The 23,390-nt window shown below is 41.7% G+C and overlaps 1 protein-coding gene and 1 pseudogene across 4 annotated transcripts in view; both read right to left on the reverse strand.

Moving 5' to 3' along the window:
- Positions 1–11,301: 11,301 nt before the first annotated feature.
- LOC136292641 (uncharacterized) lies at positions 11,302–13,347 on the reverse strand (annotated as a pseudogene).
- Positions 13,348–13,715: 368 nt separating this feature from the next.
- Positions 13,716–23,390, reverse strand: part of PPP1R17 (protein phosphatase 1 regulatory subunit 17) — a 33,215-nt gene continuing 23,540 nt past the window's right edge. For 2 of the 4 annotated variants that reach the window (XR_010722181.1, XR_010722177.1), the window contains 2 exons: positions 15,720–19,055; positions 13,716–14,576 (listed from right to left, as the gene is read on the reverse strand). Coding sequence is in view for 1 of the 4 variants with exons in the window: in XM_066190531.1 (XP_066046628.1) it covers positions 18,976–19,055 (80 nt within the window). In the remaining 3 variants the exon portion in view is untranslated. Of the gene's footprint in view, positions 14,577–15,235; positions 19,056–23,390 lie in introns of those variants that run through there. The other 2 variants (XR_010722178.1, XM_066190531.1) reach the window with 2 other exon arrangements.

Raw genomic sequence — 23,390 nt, forward strand, 5'->3', positions numbered from 1 at the left:
AGTGCACTCAGCTTTCTTCTGTATTTATGATTTCCGAGATTAACCCTTGCTCCCAGCATAGAAAAAAGTCCATCCCTCTTAGCAAGTTTTACTATCATAGGCTTATGATGCTGTTTAAACTTGTTATCAATAAGTCATTGCAACAATCAACACTTGAAAATTTCTTTTTTAATTCTCTTTAGTCCATTCTTGAACTGAGTCTTAGCTGTAATCACTGGGTTGCTTAGCTATGGAAAAAAAAATTGGTGCTTTATTATTTGAAGAGTTCTTCCTTGTTTTTTAGGAAAGGATTAAAGTCTGAATTAAAATCTGAATGTTAAAATTTACAGTGAATGAGGCATATAAGGACCATTTTGAGTATTCACTTCTTATGTTTTGGGTATTTCCCGGGAACTCTTCATTGCTCCATTACTCTGGCACCCTATTGTCATGGTTTTAAAACTAACATACATTTACTGTGAATTTTTTGTGTATTTTTAACTTCATGTGTTATCATTACCATTAACTTTTTTCCTCTCTCACAGACCTGCTAAGCATCACTGGGCAGCTTCCTTAGTATGGATCCTGGGTTATAGTCACAGAATCACTAAGGCTGGGTCGTGTGTCTGGAGTTTATTTGTTCAAATATAGTCCACTGAGGCAGGTTATAAAGGACTGTGTCCAGTTTGGCTGTGAAAATCTCCAAAGATGGGCCCTACAGTCTCTCTCACATAAGATCAAAAGCCAGTATTATGGAGCAGAAACTGGCTTTAAATGTTCACTCTTTCTATTTGCAGATGTACATTGCCAAAATTTTGGTATTTCTTTTTGCACCACCTCACTTTTTTGGGGGACAATGCAAGGAACTAAATAATACTAGTTTAGGAACTTATCTAAATACAAGTGAGAGCCAAAATTTTTATTGTGCTTCACTGACAGGCATTTTTGATTTTTGCTTGTAGATGCTATTGCTGGGCAGTCTCTCTGCATACAATACTGTAAGCCATGTGTAAAAAGTGTCATCTCAAAAGGTGGAAGAGGAGGAGAATCTGTTTTATTATCTAGATGTATCAATTAATTTTGGTAAAAGCATTGTACAGTTATCAATTTATTAACCAGTAAGACAAAATTTCAACCAGACAAAAATTCAGTTAAGTTTTGCTAAACTCAATGTGTACAAATTCTGCTTTATGTGTGAATATATTTTGAGTTTACAAACATCATGAATATTGCATCATATCATAACCTATGAACCTAATATTTAGCACTACAAAAATGCTCATCACAACCCCTTAAGATGGGTGAGGGGCTTTCTGTAATCCTTAGTTGAAAGCTGTTAAAGTGTAAGGCCATTTATTGTAAATGGAGACCTGTATCTTAGTTTCTAGGTAGAGGGTAATCAGTAATTTTCTTCAAAACTATTAGCCATTAACAATCTCCTGACTGCAATCAGTCTTTTATTCACTGATAGAAGCACTTCATTTCCCCCAGAAGGCTTGAAGTGGTTGTTCAATGTTCAATTTAAGTGAACCAGTTTAGAACAGAGGCTTGTTTGGCCACCACTTCTGGAGGTGGTGTTCCTGCCAAAACTGGCTTGATGACTTTATAAGGTCCTCTTAAAATTAGTGATTGTTGGTGGATAGTTTCCTCTGGTTCTTGAAAAGCAGTATTAACCACCAATAAGCCCTTTTCCTAGGTGGAGTATTGTTTTTCTGCATTTTTAAAACTGCAGGAATAAAATCTTATGGGTCTGGTAAGACTATTAGGTCCTTTCTGCTGTAAGTGTATGTACAGTCCGTCAATTTGTACTGAATCAGTAGGGTGTATAGGGCTTAGTGATTGATATATATTGGCTTCAAAAATCAGGAGTTGTAAGGCCTCATCATGGAGGGGGGTCCAATTCCACTTTGCCTTTTTCCATAGCAAATAAAATAGGGGCCTTGCAATTAGTGAAAAATCAGAAATGTGTTTCCTCCAAAAAATCAACAGGCCTAAAGCATGCTGCAGGTCTTTCTGATCTCTGGCTTTTTAATTTAGTGTAGATGGGTGAGGGTTGTCAGGGGGAATACAGACCGTTCGTCCTTTCCACCAGATTCCTAGGAATTTAACTTCTTGAGCAGAAGGGGTTGTACTTTTTTCAGGAGGAATATGTAAGTCCCTGTTTTAATTCTCTATGGGAATGGTTTCTCCCTTCTGACCCCCTGGAGTTCCTTATCATATAGAGTGACCCTTCCTTCCTTCTCTGACCCCATTGGCTATGGTTCAACTATCTTTTCCCTGAGCGGGGGTCTATATAATGCCTCGCCCTTTCTTGTTTGCTCTCTTTCCCCCCTGGAATTTTGAAGAATAAACGCCTGGGACAAAGGTCCTGGGGAAAGGGCCTCTTCTGAGATCTTTATTTCGTCCTTGGTATAATTCCCTCCAAAGCTTCCTAATAACTGAGCTAGCTAAAGCCCCCGGAGGCGGGTGGGGGGTATTTTTACAGTTGGCACTCATGTAGGTTGTTATGAAATATTAAAAGCCCATGCAATAGCTGGAGTCCCTGTTTAGGGGTCTCAAAAAGCTTCTGAGTAGTTCTACTACCCACACACCTATCAGCTTTTTTTGGCATGGCTGTGGGGTGGGGGAAGTGTCAGTAGCTTGCTTCACACCAGGCAAGTCAGCTCAGGATGAGAACTCCTGACACTGCCCCACAGTCCACGGGACAGGTAAGACTCCACCGTGTCGCGGCTGACACAAGTAGAGCTCGTAGCTGGGTGGAATCCTTGCCACTGGATCAGGGAAGCAGTTGTCTGAGGGTGCTAGGACATCACAGATGCCTATTTGCATAAATTGTGGGTTTTTCCCTTTGGGTTTTTGCTAGCCGGACGGTTGCATGGTGCGTGGGGTGGCCCTGACTGGCACGGACCGCGTTTCCTAAGTTTTGCCAGCACAGAGCCAGTCCTAGAAGCCAGATTAAGGCGGCTGGGTCCCCCCGTGCCCATGGAGCCGGCGGGAGAAGGAGCTGACGCTGCTCCCGGCACCCCGGGTGCCCCCCCGCCTGACTCCGTCCTCTTGGCAGAGAGCCTGAGTTGGGATGTTTGTGCTGTGTTTTTCTCGTGTCAGGAGGTAGATTTTTCATACAAATAGCTTCTAAAACATCAAGAAATATGGGCATGCGACTATCTGTCCCTCAGAAGAGAATAGTATCACACCTCAGAAATATATTATCAGATGGTAAAATACCTAAAAAACTACTAATAACATTTGTCCACTGGCTAACCACTGAAATTCCAGATTCTGATTTGCAGGATTTAAATTCTGTTTCATTTTGGGAAAAATTTGGACAATTACTAACTCTGAAAGTTGAAAATGGTGATTTAAAGGTTTCTTTACTTATGCCAAAATTCCTGCAAGCTAGAAAAAAGTTGCTATATGCAGAGAACAACAGTAAGCCACAGATAAACCATCTGAATAATCCTTCTTTCTTTCCAAACTCCTCTGTGGCTGACCCAGAGTGGCTTAAGTCCCCCTCTTAGAAACAGGATCCTGGTATAGACCATATCGGCACAGAACCGCTGACTCACCCACAGAAACACATGGAGAAGAACAATGGTGGACTCCACATGCTTGGTCCCCCTCCCCAGAGTCCCTTCTTCTCCCTATTTCCTGCCCCTACCCCATATGCCCCACCCAACCCATTCATTCCTTTGCCTGCCCCGCCCCACCCTCCCTCCCACTGTCTACCCCTCCCCCCAAGTTACCACAGTGACGGGGTGGGCTCTTCAAAGCCCGCAGCCCTGGCGGGGACGGGGCGGAGTCACTCCCAGTCCACAGCCCCAGTGGAGACGGCGGGGAGCCGCTCCCAGCCCACAGCCCCGGTGGGAGGTGGATTTCCCCCGCGGCAGAGGGACAGGAACGGCTTCCCCTGAGACCCCGGGATATGGGAGGGAGGCTGCCTCTTGCCAGACCCCAGGGGGTGGGAGAGCAGATAGCTCCTGCTTCCCTGGGAACTGAAAGAGCTGCAGAAATTCTAACAACTCAGACCAATGTGGATGATAGCATCCCATCTGTTACTCTGATAATTTATCTTGGAAGGAGAAATACCAAGAGAACTTACCAGCCGTTATCCTACCAAGATAAAAAGGAAATTTGCAAAATACAGAGGGAACTTGGGAGATCTAGTGAAATTTTTACAGGCTTTATGAGGGCAACCTTCAATTCTAATGAATTGGTACCAACTGACATAAAAGATTTATTCAGATGCCTGTAAACCCCCTCAGAACATGATTTGTGGAAAAGCAAATGGAAAAGAGCATTGTCTATACTATTACAGGAGATCTACCGAACACCTGGTGAAACCAAAGACAATGATGGTGTCCTGGGGTGATGTTGTGAGGTTTGTATCCCCAGTTGTCTGTTGGGTCTCTATTGGATATTGCCCTGTGTGCCTTTGGTGTTGGGTCTGGGAGCAGGGGAAAGGGAGAGGTGCGTGGTTTGTTTTCAGAAACTTTCCTCCGCCGTCTGACCTTGAGAGTCAGATTCAGCAACACACGGCGAGGGACGGAGAGTTTCTTTTTCTTCAGTAGTTAGTTAGCCAGTTAGGAAGTAGCTAGCAGAGGAGGAGAAACTTCATTTTTTTTTTTTTCTTGTCCCTCTCCTCCTGTTTTTTTTTTCTTTTTTTTTCTTTCTTTTTTTTTTTTTTTCTTTTTTTTTTTTTTTTTTTTTTTGTCTTCCCTTGGAACTGTTAAAATCTCTCTGGACTGAGGACTCGGGGGAGCGCTGTGGGGGCTCGCACCTGGAACCCACCAAGATCCATCCTGTGCAGCATTTCCCAGCGCCAGAAGGAATGAGACAGAGCAACCACCTCCAGGAAGGACTTCTTTTCTAATCCTGTCATCTCTCCAGAGCAGCACGAAGTTCTTGTCATCTGGTATTGTTAAATTTATTTTGCTGGGGAGTACTTTGTCTGTTTAATAAACAGGGTTCTTTCCACTTCTCTCAGAGGAGAGATTTTTCTTCCCTGAACCGGTTGGGGGAGGGGAGGGGAGGGAGGGCCGCCTTAGGAGGTTTCCTCTCAAAAATCTGCCTTAAACCATTACAGATGGCTATGATATAACTCATGACCATCTCTGTGGTGAGGGTGCCTTTTACTGCCCAGAACAACAAACCCAATTATTACTCAAGTCAGTTTTAGATAAGATCTGTAATGCTGCAGAGAAATCATTTTACCAGTTACCAACAATTGAAATTAAAGGCAGCTATGTCAATGTAACTCAGTCTCCATCTAAACTTTCTTACAGTTTGTCAATTGGCTACGGACACAGGTGGAAAGACAGGTGCAAGACCCGCTGGTGCAGGCAGAATTAATAAAAGAGATGGCTCAGAAAAATGCCAATGAAACGTGTCGTAGAATTATCCTCAGTCTTCCGCTGGAGCCAACCCCCAGCCTTGCACATATGATAGAAGCGTGCACCAGAAAAGCAGAATTGTTCCATGCACCTGAAAGGAATGCAGGACTGGCACAGCCACAGTCTGTGGCAGCTGCAGTGCCAGGATCAATGAAGCAACGAATGTCATCAGAACAGCTGCAGCACATCATCTGCCTTCACTGCAAAAAGCCAGGGCACTTGGCCAGAGCCTGCTCACAAAACCAGAAACAGAAGAAGTCCAACAAACAAGAAAACTGAGTTCACAGTGTGCACCCACAGTTAATATCCTTACGCGCAAAGATACAAATATAGCAGGACCTGCACCGACTCAAGCCTCTCTATTAAAAAAAATGGGGGAGGAAGGGACACACGGTGTTAGGGTGCAGAAAAATAAAAATGCCAAATGCTCAACTAACAAGGTTTGGCAGCCGCAAGGCCGAATAAGGCTTGTGACTACCAAAGGTTTTAATTTCAGGTCTACTGATTGAACTGTTGTTACAGTGGACCTGTCAAATACTTCACAGGACCTGACGGTTCATGACATGGAACTGGACAGTATTTTGTTATTGGGGACACAGCACACACACCCCTACAGATTGAGATAGCTCCTATGACCATTGAGGGAAAGATAACAGGCCTGATGCTGTTGTCACGTTGCATGCACCCTCCATTTTACCTGGCAGAGGGGCAAATTCTTGCTCAGGCCATTCCCATTCCAGCAGAGATCACAGCAGATGGAAAATCACCAGAAGTCTACTGGGCAGAAGTGGTGGGAGAAGATAGACCCTCTATGGCATGCAACAGAGCCTGTGGCTGAGAGCATCTCCATGTAGACGGCGTGTTAGACACGGCCGCAGATGTCGCAGTTATACCTAAGACCATGTGGCCATCGCATTGGGAATTGCAACCTGTAGCGGGCAAACTTCAGGGCATAGGAGGAATCACAATTGCAAAAATTTCAAAAAACATAGTGCAAATTGAGGGACCTGATGGAAAATTGGCAAGCGTCCATCTATTTGTTGCTGAATACAAGGCCCCCGTGTGGGGGAGAGACACCATGTCCCAATGGGGAGTCCAACTGGTCATTCCTAAGACACCCCAGGATTTTTGAAAATAACCACTGTGGAGCGCCCTACCCAAAAGTTAACGTGGTTGGATGATACCCCAAAATGGGTAGCACAGTGGCCGCTGAGCAAAAAGAAGCTCAAGGTGCTTGAGGAGCTCGTGGAGGAGCAGTTGGCTCAAGGACACATAGAAGAGACAACAAGTCCTTGGCATTCCCCAGTCTTTGTAATAAAGAAACCGGGGAAGGATAGGTGGAGATTTCTCCATGATGTCAGAGAAATAAACAATGTTATAGAGGACATGGGATCACTCCAGCCAGGGATGCCTACTCCAACAATGCTTCCTCGAGATTGGAAATTGGCTGTCCTAGATATCAAAGATTGTTTTTTCCAAATTCCTTTACACCCATCTGATGCCCCAAGGTTTGCATTCTTGGTCCCTTCTATTAACCGAGAAGCACCAATGAAACGCAATCACTGGAAAGTTTTACCACAAGGTCTTAAAGTGAGTCCTTTTATATGCCAACAATTGCCTTTTATATGCCTCATTGCTGTCTCCAGTACATGCTGAGAGCAATGACACTATCATATTGCATTATGTAGATGATCTGCTTGTGTGTGCCCCAAATGACTTAATACTCCAACACATGCTTGACCTAGTGGTTAAGGTTTTAACCTCTGCTGGATTTCATATGCAGGAAGACAAAGTTCAAAGGATGCCCCTTGGAAATACTTGGGTTTGGAAATCACTGCAAGGACCGTTCCGCAAAACTTGGAAATTGACTGCAATCCCAAAACTCTAGCAGATCTCCACTCCTTGTGTGGGTCTTTGAATTGGGTAAGACCCTGGCTAGGCCCCACAAATGAGGATCTAGCCCCCCTCTTCAAATTACTGAAGGGGGAGAGGGAGCTGGTTTCTCCCAGGGAACTGACCCCAGAGGCAAAGACATCAATCGAAAAGGTACAGAAGGGCTTGTCAGAGAGACAGGCTCATCGGTGTGAGCCAAACATGCCTTTCCATTTCATTGTACTAGGAAAGGTGCCACATTTGCATGTGGATCGAAGAGCAGAGAGATTCACTCTTGATAATAGAGTGGGTTTTCCTCTCTCACCAAAGATCCAAGACCATCACAGAACCACAAGAACTGATAGCTTAGCTGATTCAGAAGGCCCGGGTGAGACTGTGTGAATTGGCAGGTTGTGATTTTGCATGCATATACCTCCCGGTCAAATTTTCTGAGGAGGGAAAGAACTCTCCTGAGAGATTGATCAAAGAGATGTTTGAGCATTTGCTCCAGGGCAATGCCAGTCTCCAATTATCTCTGGACAGCTACAGCGGAGAGATATCAGTCCATGCCCCGTCCCACAAGTTGTTCAATGAGGAATTCCACCTCATTCCTCGTGAGGAGTCGGAGACCACTCAAGGCTCTCACACTGTACACAGATGCATCTGAGGCTTCTCACAAGTTGGTGATGACTTGGAGAAATCCGCAAACACAGCTTTGGGAAGCTGATGTTGAGTTTGTTGAGGGATCACCCCAAGTGGCTGAACTGGCTGCCGTGGTAAGAGCTTTTGAGAAGTTCTCGAAGCCAATTAACTTGGTGACCGACTCTGCTTATGTAGTGGGGCTAGTGTCCAGAGTGGAGCAGGCTGTGCTCAAAGAAATAGAGAATGAGCATCTCTTCAGGTTGCTTTCAAGGCTAATTTATTTAGTCTCTCATCGAGAACATCTGTTCTATGTGATGCATGTAAGGTCACACACTGATTTGCCAGGTGAAATTGCAGAAGGAAATTGCACTGCAGATGCCCTTGCTGCCCCAGTTGAAAAGGCATGTCGCCCTGACATCTTCCAAAAGGCAAAGGCGAGTCACCAACAATACCATCAAAATGTGCCAGGTCTGATCCATCAGTTTCGGCTAACACGGAGTCAGACTCGAGCCATTGTGGCCACCTGTTCCAATTGCCAGCTCCAGGCCATACCATCGATGGGCGCGGGGGTTAACCCCTGGGGCCTTGGCAGTTGTGAGGTGTGGCAGACAGACATCACATATATTCCTAGTTTTGGTTACTTCAAATATGTTCATGTAAGCATTGATACATATTCAGGCGCAGTCTATGCCTCTGCCCATGCAGGAGAAAAGTCTGCACATGCCAAGTAGCACCTAGTGCAAGCTTTTTCAGTGTTGGGGATTCCAAGAGAAATCAAAACTGATAACGGCCCAGCGTATGTGTCCAAGGAGTTCCTGGAGTTCATCCAGCAGTGGGGAGTGGAACATAAAACTGGCATCCCTTACTCCGCCACAGGTCAAGCTGTGGTTGAGCGTGCACACCAGACGCTCAAGCAGGTCTTGGCTAGACAGAGCGGTTCAACTGCGTGGATGTCTCTGCAGCAGAAGCTCTGCAAAGCCTTGTTTACCATCAGTTTTCTGAACTGCTCATTTGAAAACATGAGTCCACCTGTGGTATGTCATTTTAACAGTGGCAATCAGTTCAAATTGTTACAGTGTCCACCGATCTTGATTAGGGACCCCAAGACTTGGGAAACCAAAGGTCCCCATGAGCTCGTGACCTGGGGTTGTGGCTATGCATGCATGGCTACTCCCTCAGGCCCTCGGTGGATTCCACAGAAGTGAGTGAAACCTTTTGTCCCCCAAAATCTAGCTCCAGCAGAAGGGGATGAGAGGCAAGTAGCCGTTGCTTCAAAGAGAAGACGCCGCCAGATGAAGGAAAAAGAATCTTCCTAGGTGTGGATTCCTTCTGGCAGAAACAGAAACTTTAACTTGTTTTAAAAATGTTTGTTTTTCCCTTTCAGAGAAAACCTACCTCACACTCAACCCTGTGATGAACCCCATCCAAGTTGTCATCTTGTTAGTGCTGAACTATCTAAGGGCTGGGGATTCACAGGGTGGTGGATTTCTATAGTTAAAACAATTTTGTTATTTCTTGTTATTCTTTTCCTTGTAACAATTGCGTTCGGGATCCTACGTCGTTTGGTTTTCAAGGCTATCAATGGCATCATACTTTCTCTCTCAGAAGTCAACCACATACAGTTGGCAACCTAAAGCAGTCTGACTTCCCCACCAATTGTAAGTGGTGGGAAAGCTCACATCCCTTGTCAAAATTAATCTAGTATTTGCTTGTAACTTTGTTAGACAAAAAAGGGGGAATTGTTGTAGTTCTCTAGGGGAATGGTTTCTCCCTTCTGACCCCCTGGAGTTCCTTATCACATAGAGTGACCCTTCCTTCCTTCTCTGACCCCATTGGCTATGGTTCAACTATCTTTTCCCTGAGCGGGGGTCTATATAATGCCTCGCCCTTTCTTGTTTGCTCTCTTTCCCCCCTGGAATTTTGAAGAATAAACGCCTGGGACAAAGGTCCTGGGGAAAGGGCCTCTTCTGAGATCTTTATTTCGTCCTTGGTATAATTCCCTCCAAAGCTTCCTAATAACTGAGCTAGCTAAAGCCCCCGAAGGCGGGCGGGGGGTATTTTTGCAAGCCCAGGGACTCTAGATGCTTAATAATGTCTGTTTGTGTTGATTGCACAGGTGAAATTTCATCTGCTACCTAAATCCACTGATTTATTTATTTATTGCTATACTTTTTGTCCAGCTGCAGGAGGAAGGAGTGACAATTCTTGTGCCACTGCATGATGTGCTAGAGTGGGTTAAAGTGTATTGCTGGCCCTCCCACATGAGAGCAAAATGCTCCTGATCCTCTTCCTGCAGGGCAACTGTAAAAATCATGTCCTGAACATCAATAGAGACCATAATTTTATGAGCCTGTTCTTGTATAGTTGCTATCAACTCAGCAATATTTGGGACTGCTGTGGTGAGAGGCCCTGAATTTGACGTAAGACATCAATAGTCCACCATCAGTCTCCAATTGCTATTTGGCTTGTGGACTGGTCAGACAGGATGCTTGTAATAGTGATGCAATTGCCATTCCTCTTTCTTTCAAATCTCCAATAACTGGGGTGATTCCTTCATTGTCTTACAAGGGTGTTGCTTTGATCTTCTTCAGCCTTCTGATGTTTGCATTTTTGTAGTAGAGTTTTCTACAGATTTTTAGGTAAATACAGTAAAGTTTACATTTCATTTACATATCTCTCTGGAAGAGAGATAATTGATAGATTTTTAGTTCGACTAGTGTAGTAAAAGAGATATTAACTTTACTCTTTAATCTTTGGTTATTGTTTAGAATCTGTATAAATTAAAGTTGAAAAAAAACTCCCCTCTTTTTTGCCCTGACAACTGATCGCGTACGTGTCCTTCATTTTGTGTCCTATAGCAACACAATGGTAAGGGGTAGGGACACTGCTTCGTAGGGAGGGGGGAAGAGCAGGGGCATAACTTAATAAACACAGATGTTGGGTTTCCTTCCCAGAAGCCCATATTTTTCCTTCTTCATTAGTCCAAGACCTTCCCTTTAGGAGGTCTGGCCCCAGTAAATCTGTAGGAAATTTACCCCAAACCATTTCAACTGCTTTGTCCTCTCTTGGTAACCAGCATCTTGCCTTTGCTCTTATCTGGGGTTGTGTGAATTCAAAATTATCCACAGGTATACCTTTACATGAGGGAGTGATTCCACATGAAGAGGCATTGTCGATTTTAAGGGCAGACATTTGAACACCAATATCTGCTAGAAAAGTTACAGGGATTTTTTGGGGACCAATAGGACAGGTTCTTAATAAGTCTCCTCTGGAGTTTTTGGTAAGCCCTTTGTCCCCTGGCTTACCTACTGGGGATGAAGATTGCAGTTTCCTGTCACATTCCCTGTCTGTGATCCCTTGAAGGAAAGGGCTGTAGCCAGCATAGATTTTAATGCTATCCATCCTTTGCAGGCCATTCTCAAATGAATATCTCTAATTTATTTGTGGGTTGGCCACCCATTAGGGTTTTTGGGATCCCTTTTTGTAAGCTCACATTCCACAGGATATTTCTTTTTCCTTGTGTTATTCCTCTGTGTTAGCTCATCCTCCTTGCCCACGGGAAGACATAGCCTTTTGGATTCTTACTGGAGGCACAGTTGTTTTGCACTCTGTGTGCTGGCTTGATTTAAAATCAGTTGCACTTGAAGGCATTAGGTCACATTTTCTTCCATAATTAATTAATTCTTGTGCCACCTATCCCCAGGTCCAAATTTTACTTTTTTCTCAGTTTTGGTTGAGGGTTATGGCAGTCTCCAAGGTGGCTACAGCTCTTTCCCCTTTAATGAAGCTTTCTATTTGTCCTTTTATCTGGATGCCTATGGCTTTCCTAGCTTCAGGGTGGCCTCTGATAAGAGGTATCATTATTTCAGGGCCTACAGTCATCATCATAGGGGACTCATATCATGGTGTTAACTCCCTATCATGCATCATTTGTAAACAAGCAGCTTTTCATGCAATCTCATTAATCAGATTGCTTTTCTACAATCTGATTAATGTTTCCCACTATAGCCAGAGGATCTCATCAGGGGGTTGAGTCCACCAGTCCAAAAAGCTGCTCTTAGGATCACTATCATTCCCTGCCTCCAGAACCCTTCTGTCTCATTTTCTGATAACAGAATTTTGTCATCCCAAGTAAGAGAGACTCTCCAAACATACTCTGTCTCAGATTCTTTAGGGGTTTGGCTATATTCCTTCCTAAATTTAACCAATTCAGTAGCCATATACGGGATTTCTTTCATGGTTATGCAATGTGTGTCATCATCTGAACCCTCATGTATTCTGTTTTAATTAAGGGACAAAGTGAGACTGGCAGCTTCTCTGATTGATTTATGGAAACATTTTAAGTCAGAGAAGTGTAATGGTTTCACATTTGCCTGTCTCTCTTGGTCAAATTTAGTGTAGTGGTTTGAGTGTCTTTTCTGCTTCAGATAGGATTAGGAGAAAGGCAAGCAGGCCCGACTTAAAGGTTACAAAGACAGATTTATTAACACACACTAAAAGAAGAAAATGAGAATCAAAATGAAACTTTCAAAACACTTTCCCTCCACCCTCCACTTTCCCACAAACAACATAAAGAGACAAAACCTGTGATTTTCAGTCAGATTCACGATTTAAAAATAATATTTCATCAGTTCTTTAGGAGAGGAGTTTCTCTTGGAACTTCCATGGAATTTCCCCACTGACAACATAGAACAGTTCTCTTGTGGGTCTTATCTCTCACAAAAACAGCAGCCTAGGAAACCTGCTTCTGTGAAGTCCCTACCTTTAGCAGCTTTCCTAACACTGCATATGGGTCATGTCTGCTTTTTTTAGGGTACTGTTTAAGGAGGCCTCTTCTAGTATAAAACAAAGGTTCTCTTCTTTTATTTCCAAAAATCATCTTCATCTTAAGGAACAGAGGCTTCCCTTTTCCCTGGGAGCAAAGGGCTTCACATCACTTTCTCTCTGTCTTCCTCTGTTCAAAGTTCTCCATTAAATCTCAGTCAGTCCACAACTGTAACTAGGTCTCTGCATCCCTATAACAGCATTCATATGTTACAGGGAAAGTTAGTCCATTCTCCATGGTTTCACAAGAGAAGTCGAGCCAAAATGAGGCAACTCCTCTCTCCCAATTCGTCTTTCACTCTCTCTTCATCTGACTTCTGTCTTATGCTGTGTCTTTTCTATGTTTCACTCTGTCCTTTTCTTTTTACTCAAAAGGATGATTAGAGTTTTAAAAGTTTCATCTGTACCAGGAAAGAGTTAACATTCTCACCCAGGCCTGCAGATGGTCATGTGATCTCTCCTGGGCAGCAGCCTCTAGGATTTTCAAAAGCTTTGGGGATGTGGGGAAGAGAACTTCACCACAAGGGATCTCAGAGCGGCCTGTCTGGTAGATGGCTCCTGCCCCCCTACCCCCGCCTCGGTGATCATCGAGGTGAGCCCAACCAGGACCGTAGCTATTATCAGGGGGCCCAGCAGACATCTCCCCTGGCTTCGCCAGCTCAGGGTAGGCATTAAAATTAGCTAGATGTTAAGCTGCAGCTTCCCACTCCCCCGCCGCCAGCCAATGGGGCCTGGGGCACGGCCAGGCCAGGGCTGGCTCCCCACCACAGGGAGAAGTGGTGGGCCCAGCTGGCCTGGGCCACTCCACTGAGTGGCACTGGGGGGCCGGCTGTTACCTGCTCCTCCAGCTGAAGGGGAAAAGGAAAGTTTCCCAGGATCTTCTGATATTTAACCCTGTGTGTTCACATAGATGCATAATTCCTCTATTGGCTATAGTAGCTATCACTTTCAAAACCAGTCACCAATTGGTTTAACTATAACTTCCTGAAAAAATCGCTTCCCCAGTGTCAAACTACCACAGGTGTGAATATGTTTCTTTGGATAGCTCCAGCTCTAAGTCCCTTTTTTGTTTCACTTGCTAATCTCACGTGCAGCTTCTTTCCTAGCACATGTGTTCTGATTTTTAATCTCTTCCTGGAGGATGTAGGTGTGAGCCTTATCTTCCTCTAATTGCAGTTGCAACACTTCAACCAAATCTTGTAACAAAGCAATAATTTCCATATCATCTTTTTGTTGGTGTTTGTGTTCAACTGCAGCTAAGACAACAACACCGAAAACAGAACAAATGATAAGTTTTCCTTTATCTTTTTTGACTTTTGCCCCTGCATGCAGGGTAGAGTTTCAATCAACAATTTCTTGGATATTAGACCAGTAATTTCATGCCCATGCCATTCCTGGAGGAGACAGTTTGTGTGAAAAACAAGGTTCACTTTCTATGTAAAATTTCAGAAATAGATTTAATAAAATATTGACACAAAAGAGAGTAAAAAAGCAAAGTACAGTCGGCCGGGTGACTTGGCACTCAGCCAAGTCCACACACTGCTATATCAAAGTCATACTTTAAATACCTTTTCTATTGCATCAGTCTGTTGAATATTCATATTTTTCCATAAACTAGTTTCCATATTCTAGGAACTGTTTTGCATGGCCCCTCCTTGGGTCCACCTTTTTAGAGCATGCGTGTTTCTTGCCTGTGTCTTCATTACCACCTCCAGTTTGGGCCTTGGTCCATGCTTTCTTCAGATGGTAGATGCCTGATAGTTGGTATATCAATAGCAGAGTCCCTTTTTGCAAGTTCAATGTTATCCTGACCAAACAGACAGTTCAAGCAAATAGTAGAGTCTTTTTACATGTTCACTGGGTGTTATCCTGGCCAAACAGACAGTTTAAGCATACTATATCAGCTAATACCACTATGCTTAGTTCTCTTTGCTAATAGCAGAAATAAAAGAAAAACTTATATCCTTACCACAACATTATTACTCATATAACACACATCTTGTGGAAAGCCAACCCTCTAATATACATTTATAACAGTTTGGCACCAAATTCATTCAACAAATTGACCAGAGTTTGTGCATTATGCTTCATATTACCACAAAATTGTGGTAGATTTTTCTGGAGGGTACTTTGTGTAATTTCTAAATTAACCCCTTATCTCTGGAAAAATATATTACAAAGTTACGTCATGAAGGTGAAGTGATTGTTTCCAGAGGGTATCTTATATAAATTGCAGCTAATTTTCAAATTTCAATCCTCCACCCTAGAAAGGCACCTTGTATATATTTCATAAAAAACACACACACAGGGGTGATGATTCCTGAGGGGCACCTCATTTAAATTATTTTGTAATGTCCCACTCCTTACACATCAGGAGCACCTTATTTTAATGCTTAGTCATAGTAATATGCCTCACTTTTGAGGAGTACCTTACAGTAATTTCATCAAAAAAAGCAAACAGCTACAATGTTTAACAAAGCACTTCACTTATCCAAAAAAAAAAAAAAAAAGAAAAGTCATAAGGGTATCTTGCTTTGTTTCTCTAACACAAAAATGATCAATCATAAAAATTAGGAATTTATTGATTTTTTGGAATCAGCACGCTGGTTCTAAGGGATTCATGTCCCATGATAAAATGTTACAATCCATTAATTATGGAGGAGCATTCATCTCTGTGAATTGCAGAAAGAACTTCAGGTTTGAATATTCCCCAAAATGGAATTAAAACTCAAAAGAAATTACATGTTGATACCAAAAAAATTGATATTTTCACTTTATTAACTGTAAGAGAGGCTGAGAGAAAGGGAAAAGTAGAGAAAATTGGAAAAAAGCTAATATTACTTTGCTATTGCGAGCATAGGATAGTTTACCAAACACGCTTGCTACCTTTTCACTGAGTGGGGTGGGGGGCGAAAAGGTTTTTGCCTTTCTTTTTTCCCCTGCTACTTGGAGTAGCTTATCTGCTTTTCTAGTCTTGAAGGTTAGCATCTTAGCTGGAAGGCAGTCACTGACCTGAAAAGTAGGGGCAGCATGTGGTCCCTGCAGCTGACTTTGGTCCACTCTTGTTGCTCACACCAGGGAATGCAGGAGCAGAGGAGGGCTTCCACAAGTCACATGTGTGTCACAGTAGGTTACTGTTTTCCCAGGCTGGAGGCATCATCCAAGGCTTGGTGGTGTCTCAGCTTTTGGAGGCTTTGGGTTGTTTCTGCAGCTGTGAAAAAGCTTGAAAGGCAGCAGTAGAGGTGAAAGGGGGGAAGGCAAAGGCCAGAGTTTCTGTCATTCTCTTTCTCCTCCCTAGTTTTGCACAGGTTTTGCCTTCCTTTTTATAGACATCAAGGCAGGCTGCTCTTAGTATTCAGGTGTTCAAAGAGATAACGATTAAGCTTTTTGAGGCATTATTTTTACTATCAGGTCCTTAAAACTGCTTGCTAGGAATATTACAAAACCTTCTACTTACTTAATTCATCAAGTGAAAATTTACTTTTAATTGTTTATATTGGTTCTGGGTGGAAAAAACCCCCCCAAAACGCTGAATTGGCAGGCTGTGAATATGCTGTTTTTAAAGGAAACAGCAGCGTTCTTCTGTCTGGGCTTCAATTTCATCAGTACAGGGATGGTAGATTAGGCTGCTGTGCCATTAGAGATGTCATTCAGACTGTAACTCCTCTTTGCCGAGCAATATACAGTGCTAGGCTTAAAGGATGCTTGCTTTTTTCTTTTTTCTTTTTTCTTTTTTCTTTTTTCTTTTTTCTTTTTAATTTCCCATTAAACTGTGTCAGTATTTCCCAGGTTTGAAAAAAAATCCTTTTCAGAGCAGTAAAGTCAGTCCTATCTGTGCTCCTGTGTTGTTAAGACCCTTCATGTCTACACATGTAGATTTTCATGGCTAATTCATTGCTGATGTCACTCTTTTCAGGACTCCACACTTCACTCTTGCTGTATTGTGCTGTATTGTGCTGAACTGTGCTGAATTGTGCTGTATTGTGCTGTATTGGGTCTGGCTGAGAGAGAGTTCATTTTCCCTTAGCAGCACTCACAGTGCTGTGCTTTGCATTGATAGCTGGAAAGGTGTTGGTAACAGCAGTGTTTTTGCTACTGCTGAGCAGCAACTGGCAGAGCATCAGCACTGTCTCTCTAACATTGTCTCCCATGCCTCCTATCAAGGGACTGGGAGTGGGCAAGATTCTGCAAGGAGACCCTACTAGGCCAAAATAGCTGACCCAAATAAACCAAAGGGATATTCCATACCATATGACGTCAGCTCAGATACAAAACCTGTGAGAGAGAGGAGGAATGAGAGACATTTGTTATTTTATCATTTTTGCCTTCTAGAGCAACCGCTCCAGAAGTGTGTGCTGAAATCCTGCTTCCTGGGAGGTGGCTGAATATTGCTTGCTGATGGGAAGTAGATATGAATTATTTTCCCTTTTTTTCCCCCTATTTTCCCTTTTGCTTATGCATGCATAAACTTTTGCTTTTCTTTTTATTTTTCTTTGCTTTTACAAACTGCCATATTTCAACCTACTAGTTGTTTTGCATCTTATTTGCTCTCCACTGTCCTGCTGTAAAGGGGAGTGATAGAGCAGCCTGATGGGCACCTGGCATCTACCCAAGATCAACTCACTACACATGCACTGAAAATATTCACCAATTTCACTGGTAAAGGTAGACCTGAGTCATACATATTTTTTTGTCATGTACTTGTTGTGACATACTTTACTGTGGATCTTATATTAATGTAGTTATTTAACTATTGATTGTTTATACTTTAAATAATATCTTATCTCTGATAGATTAATAAGATAAAACTAGTACACTTTCTAAGTAAGAAGCATTCCATTAATAATATAGCAGACCTCTTGTACAATTTGATATGCAATTATTTATTGTAAGCTCATTGATTACATCTTGAAAGCATACATTCACATATATCTGTGAGTGGACTGCATTCTTATGAAAGATGCTGGGTCAGTCACAATGGCAAATGGAGTCCAAACTAGTATGGTCCTCAGCTGTCTGCCTGAATGAGTTAAAAAGATAACTAAATTCAGTCTATCAGACTAGACAATCTTCAACCTCTCTGCTTAGTTCTCTAAGAGTTCAACTAGCAGTGTTACTCTATCTAGCCCAGAATTATTAAGGCAAGCACAAAGTGTCCAGTTCTATCTTTTTTTTTGGTAAAATATTCTTCCAATACCCATCTCTCTACAAATGCTGAAGGCTGTAGCTGGCTGTGAAAAGAATTCTTGTATGAATCATTGAGGAAAACTTTTTTTAAAGTCACATGATGCTCTTCTACCTTGCAGTAAGCATATGCCATTGAGTAACATTATTCCTTTTACTCAATCTTTACTTTCCTGCTGTGATTTTGAATCTTTACAGCCTCTCCTAACTGATTACATAGGACTCAATTTAAAAAGCAGATGTGAAAAGAAATTATTTGGAGCAAAAGGATCAACTATCCAACTATTTTATCTTTCACCAAGTCAGTGGAGACAATTGTCTACACTGGTGTAACAGGCAGGCGTTGCACTTTCCTACTGGTTCTCCTGAGATCTCTGCCCTCCATCCTGTTTGACATGTCTGTCAATGCTGAGAGCCCTTAGGTGTAAATTTTAATTCTACAGTAAATCTGTCTTTTCCTTCTTACAGACTTAAGTCATGAGCAGATACAGCCAGAGGAAATTTTTGCTTTGCACTTCAGGAACTCTAGAGTTCAATCCTTGCCCTCTTACCTTCTCCATCTATTTCACCAGCTCTACACATGGGAATTTTCACTGCGGTCAGTGTTATTTCAAGAAAGGAAAGCTGGACAAATGAGGTAAAGTGTCAGGCAAAAAAAGCAATTTGAATCATTAGTTACTGTTTACTACTCTGCACTACCAATTCTAGTGCCAGTATGAATGTGTGTATATATATACATATATATATGTATGTATACACTCATATGGTACTGTATGAGTACCACACTGCACAAAGCTAGATCTGATCTGAGGTAGATTCCTCACTGACAAAAATGCTAGGAAGCCACTTGTAGTAAATCAACAGAATTCTTCAAACCCTGTGTAACTGAAATTTCTGCCATCATTTCCAATGATACTTGCTGGGAATAATGAGATGCAGATAAGCAGATAACCACTTGATGATAGTTTATATTCAAGTGTACAATTGGGAAAATTATTTATAAAGGTGAAAGATCTGTTTTACTGTGTTGCCACTTTGAATGACCCATGATTTTTACACTGTATCATTGAAGTATCACAGTAATCTAACTGTGGATTACGTCTCCATCCTTTTCTTCATCTTCCATAATCACTGTTTGTTCTTCTTCTGTAAACACCTTAGTGCCTTAAAAAGAGAAGAACACAAAAAAAACAAACAAACAACAAACAAACAAAAAAAGGAGAAAAAAGGAGTTGATTTAATATACTACTTCTTAGAAAATATCAGGCTAAAGAGAATTTTTCATTTCTCTCTTATTTTTTGATTTTAATGTCATTTTCATACATCATGTGAGTTACACCTCATTTTTTTTTGGAATTTCAGTCTCCTAATACTTAGTGAACTGAGTTGAATCACTGCATTTTTATCTAAAATTATTCAGCACTCTTAAATCCAGCTTATTTTTGCTACCTGTAAAATGATACTCTGAAGTTTCATTTGGGAACCTGTTTGTTTAAAGGGTTTGGGTAGCTAAAAGGGAAAGAGCTTGCATGATGAAGCAAATCTTTGTGGCAGAAACAGCTTTTATGGACGTGTATGTTTTCTCTATGTATGTAGCCATATTAGATTTTGCAAGTGCATGTAACAAAAGAGACATGTTAAAATACCCAAATGACAGATGCAATCTCCATTGAAATGATATAGTATCAATAAATTGCAAAAGCTACAGAATTAAGAACAAGGTGAAAATAGACTTGGATTGTAGATCATACCTCTCACAAATCTCTCTCTTCTCCTTTCCCTGTGTCTCTCTTTGTCTTTTTCTTGGTAAAACCAGTAAGCCTGCCTTTTGGGGATCTGAAGGCTTTTATATTATACCAACATATAACAAATATTGTAACTGCTTTCTGCATTTAAAAATAAGTAAGAGTGATACGAGTTCAACACATTAGGTACAAAATACTTTTGAAACCTATTTTAACATATTGTGATGGGTTTGCCTGTTTCCAGTAAAAATCAAGTTACCTCTGTGACAGATTTTATGCCCACATGCCTTGGTGTGGATGTTAACAGTCTACAAACAGGATGAGGGATACAATTGCTTTGAGATCAGTGAAATTTCCCCTTTTTAATTTGATGTCCTACTAATGTCTAGCCAGCCATGCTGTTCTGTCAAACCAACTTGTTTTGCTTCTTTCTGCATCAAATATCCTTTCACAGAGAAGGCTTTCAGTCTTGACAAGGTCTGAAAATAGGACAACATCACAGAGGAAGATTTTCTTCAAATATAGAGTCTTTTCAGAGGTGACAAATTAATGAAAATATTGACCTATACTACCCTTCATTTAAATTACCTCCTGCTTCATTTATTTGCAGTTCTTGTGAACTAGCTGGTTTCACAGCACTATGAGATAAACTGAAAGGCATAAAATAATTTTAATTTGAAACACAAAGCACTTAATTTGTTCAAGCAGCAATTAAGTAACTGTTGTTGTTAACTCCAAAGAATGATGCAATTTTATAGAGATGGATGTAAATATTCTCCACACAGACTTCTATCCCTGTTGGCAACCTAGGAAAATATAGACAAATTTTTTTTCCTGTTGTCTCTGGGGTTTGGGTTGTGTATGCTCCAAAAGGGAGTGGGGGTTATTTGTTGTTGGTTTTTACGTCCTGGACTGTTGGGGAAGATGAATCAGGGAAACCTTATAAAAATGATTGCTTAGCAAAAGATTCTGAAAATATGAAACCTATTATCGAAATAGAAAAGGAAGCTTACTTTGAGTTGTAGGATATCGAGTCTTAGTTACTATATAACCTGAAAACAATAGCCTAGCTACCTGAAGAAGAATCTCTTTTGATGGAATGATACCCTTCTGCTAGCTAAGAAACCAAAGGTCAATGTAGCAAAACAGAAAAGTCTAAGGAGTAGTTTTTAGAGTTTAAAATATAACATAGTATGGTAATGTAGTAGTTCTTATAGGTTATATGTAGATTCTGTAGGATTTTGTGTCTTGTATTGGTTGGTCACTGTAAATTAGAATATTCATCACAAAAGGAGATATAATGCATTGTAAGAAGGACCTTGTTCTCTATTCCTAGCTCTTACTTCTACCTCTTTTAGCTCTTACTTCTTCCTCTCAATTCCTTGCTCTTCGCTCTGCTCATACCTCTTCCCCCTGCTCTCTGACCCCTGCTGAAACATTAATTTTAAAAAATTAAAGATTTTAGTTTAACCAGATATTGCTGAAATAAGACAGATAGACTTCCCTTTTGATAAGCAGAAGCCAAATTTAAAGAACTGATAAATCATGAAGCTTGTCAACTTATGTTTGTATATTCTGACTAATCAATAAGCTTCAAGAAGAACAATAAATTCATAAATCAAATACTCCTAAGAAAACAAGATTCAGTTGTCACACAACACTAAAAGGTTAAAAAGTCAAAGCGAAAAAGACTCACTTCATCATTTTAAAACCCTGCCCCATAAAAAAGACCACCAACCCATTTCAAAGAACAAACCATGCATGCTTAATAGCTTTTGGCTAATTACCATACGAAGCGAAAAATGAAATGTACTAAAGTCATGAATATACATTTGTGTTTTGAGTATTCAATACTTCTGTACATAAAAAGACTCTGTAATCTTCTGTAAGTTCGTGTGTGTTTAAAAGCTATCCCGCACGCTGCCCAGCGTCATAATTAAACATACACTTTCTAACTTTAAACTGTTAGAAAGTCTTTTGTCCGTCATAGTTAAATATCAGCATTAGAGCAATATTCATATTTTTTTAATAATTCATTTTGGCGAGCCAGCCAGGAGACGCTCTCTTTCGCCGTGGGGGCCATCGGGGTCTAGGACCCTTCTGGGCGCCCCCCACGATTTTCTGGGTAGAAGGCTCCTGCGACCCCCCTGACACCCCCGGAGACAGACCAGAGCCTGCTGGAACTACGGACAAAAAGTATGTTTAAAAAAATAAAATAAAGAACAAATACTGAAGGCAGGTACCTTTGAATAGAGGCAGCTTGTAAGTCATAAGAGACGTCTTATGCAAAGCAGAGGCCTGAATGAGTTTTGGAAAAACTCCGCGGAGTATTGTAGATGGTTGTTTTGTTTCCAGGTAAAGAACCTAGTAGTTGGTGGCTGCATCCCGAGTGGAGGGGCAGCAACGGCGGCAGCAGAGCTGCCGGTCTTGGGTCTTGTTCCTTTCAAAGCAGTACTAGCTCCGGTTTCGACTTGTCGTTTAAAGGTGCACCTTGGTAATGCATAATCTGAGGGGCTAGCCTGAGTTTTGAGATGCAAAGGGTCCCGTTTTGAGTCGTGGTCCCATGCGCCGGATGTGTGTGTATTGCGGCCAGACCTGTGTCTGTTTGGTGATCCCGAGGTTTTGTGATTGTGGATCAGTTTTGTACCGTTTGTGTTGCGGTTTGTGAAAGCTTGTAAAGTAGTCGTTTCGGTTTGTGTAATTTTGGAATGTGCTACTAATCTCTGTAAGTGTTTTTTGGAACACGTAAGAGATTTTAAAACCCCCGCTCATTGGTGGAGGGATACCTCTGTCGGAGAAGGCAGAGGGATTTGAGAAGGCTGTGGCGTCTCACGGGAAGGCTGTGTGCTAGCTTTGATCGTTTAGCTGATAGTGTGACTTCAATCAGTTTGTTGTTCAGTAGAAAAGCGCCGTAAGTGAATAAGCTGTTTACTGTTTGTAGAGAAAAAAAAAAAAAAAAAAAAAAAAAAAAAGGAAAAAGAAAAAGAAAAAAAAAGAGAACAAAACAGGCAAGGAGGGTTTTTTTCCGTCTCTTCGCATCCATGCCTGACAGCCGGTGATCAAGGGTACTTAGTGTCACCTTGGTAGTCAGACAACAGGCTGAACTTACAGCCTAAGGCTATGTTTCCCAGCACTTTGTAAAACGCGGAGGGATTTTTGGCGAATAAAAGTTTGCAATTGCCAGAGTGTGTGATAATATCTTCAAAGTGCTGTAGTCCTCAGCTGCGACTGCAGAAGAGCGAAGGGGGAGTGTAGGATCGAGCCCCGCCCCCGCTTCCCTGCAGGAAAGTCTGTGCTGTGTCCCGGCCGAAGTCTGTGGGATTTTAAGAATGTATTCAGCATCATGGGGGATCTCCCCCCCGCCCACCTTGGCTGCTTCCTTTGCGAGCCTAAAACTGTGCCTGACTGATTGGAAAAATTTTCGTTTGTCTGTTTCTGCTTTTTGTTTGTTTGCTTTAATAAAAAGACGTTTATCCTTTTCTTAACCATAAGTTCTTTTCACAACAAGTAATGCTTCAAGTCTTATTTTGAAAAGAATTCTTTTTTGCTTTTTATGCCTCAAGCCTTGTTTTGATTTTTCCTTTTTTTGCTTTTTAACCGTAATTCTTTCCTCAACAGCTGAAAGTACAGCTAACTTTTTCCTTTTTAAGGTTAACAAACTAGTTTTTGTTTAGTTTTGTTTCTTTATTTTTTCTCTCTTGTGTTGATTTTGATATATGCCCAGGAATAGGAGGCACAAAAATTGAGAGGCTGG

Source organism: Chamaea fasciata, unplaced genomic scaffold (genome assembly GCF_029207755.1).
Source record: "Chamaea fasciata isolate MVZ Bird 193981 ecotype frontalis unplaced genomic scaffold, bChaFas1.0.hap1 SCAF_1, whole genome shotgun sequence".
Lineage (NCBI taxonomy): Eukaryota > Metazoa > Chordata > Aves > Passeriformes > Sylviidae > Chamaea > Chamaea fasciata.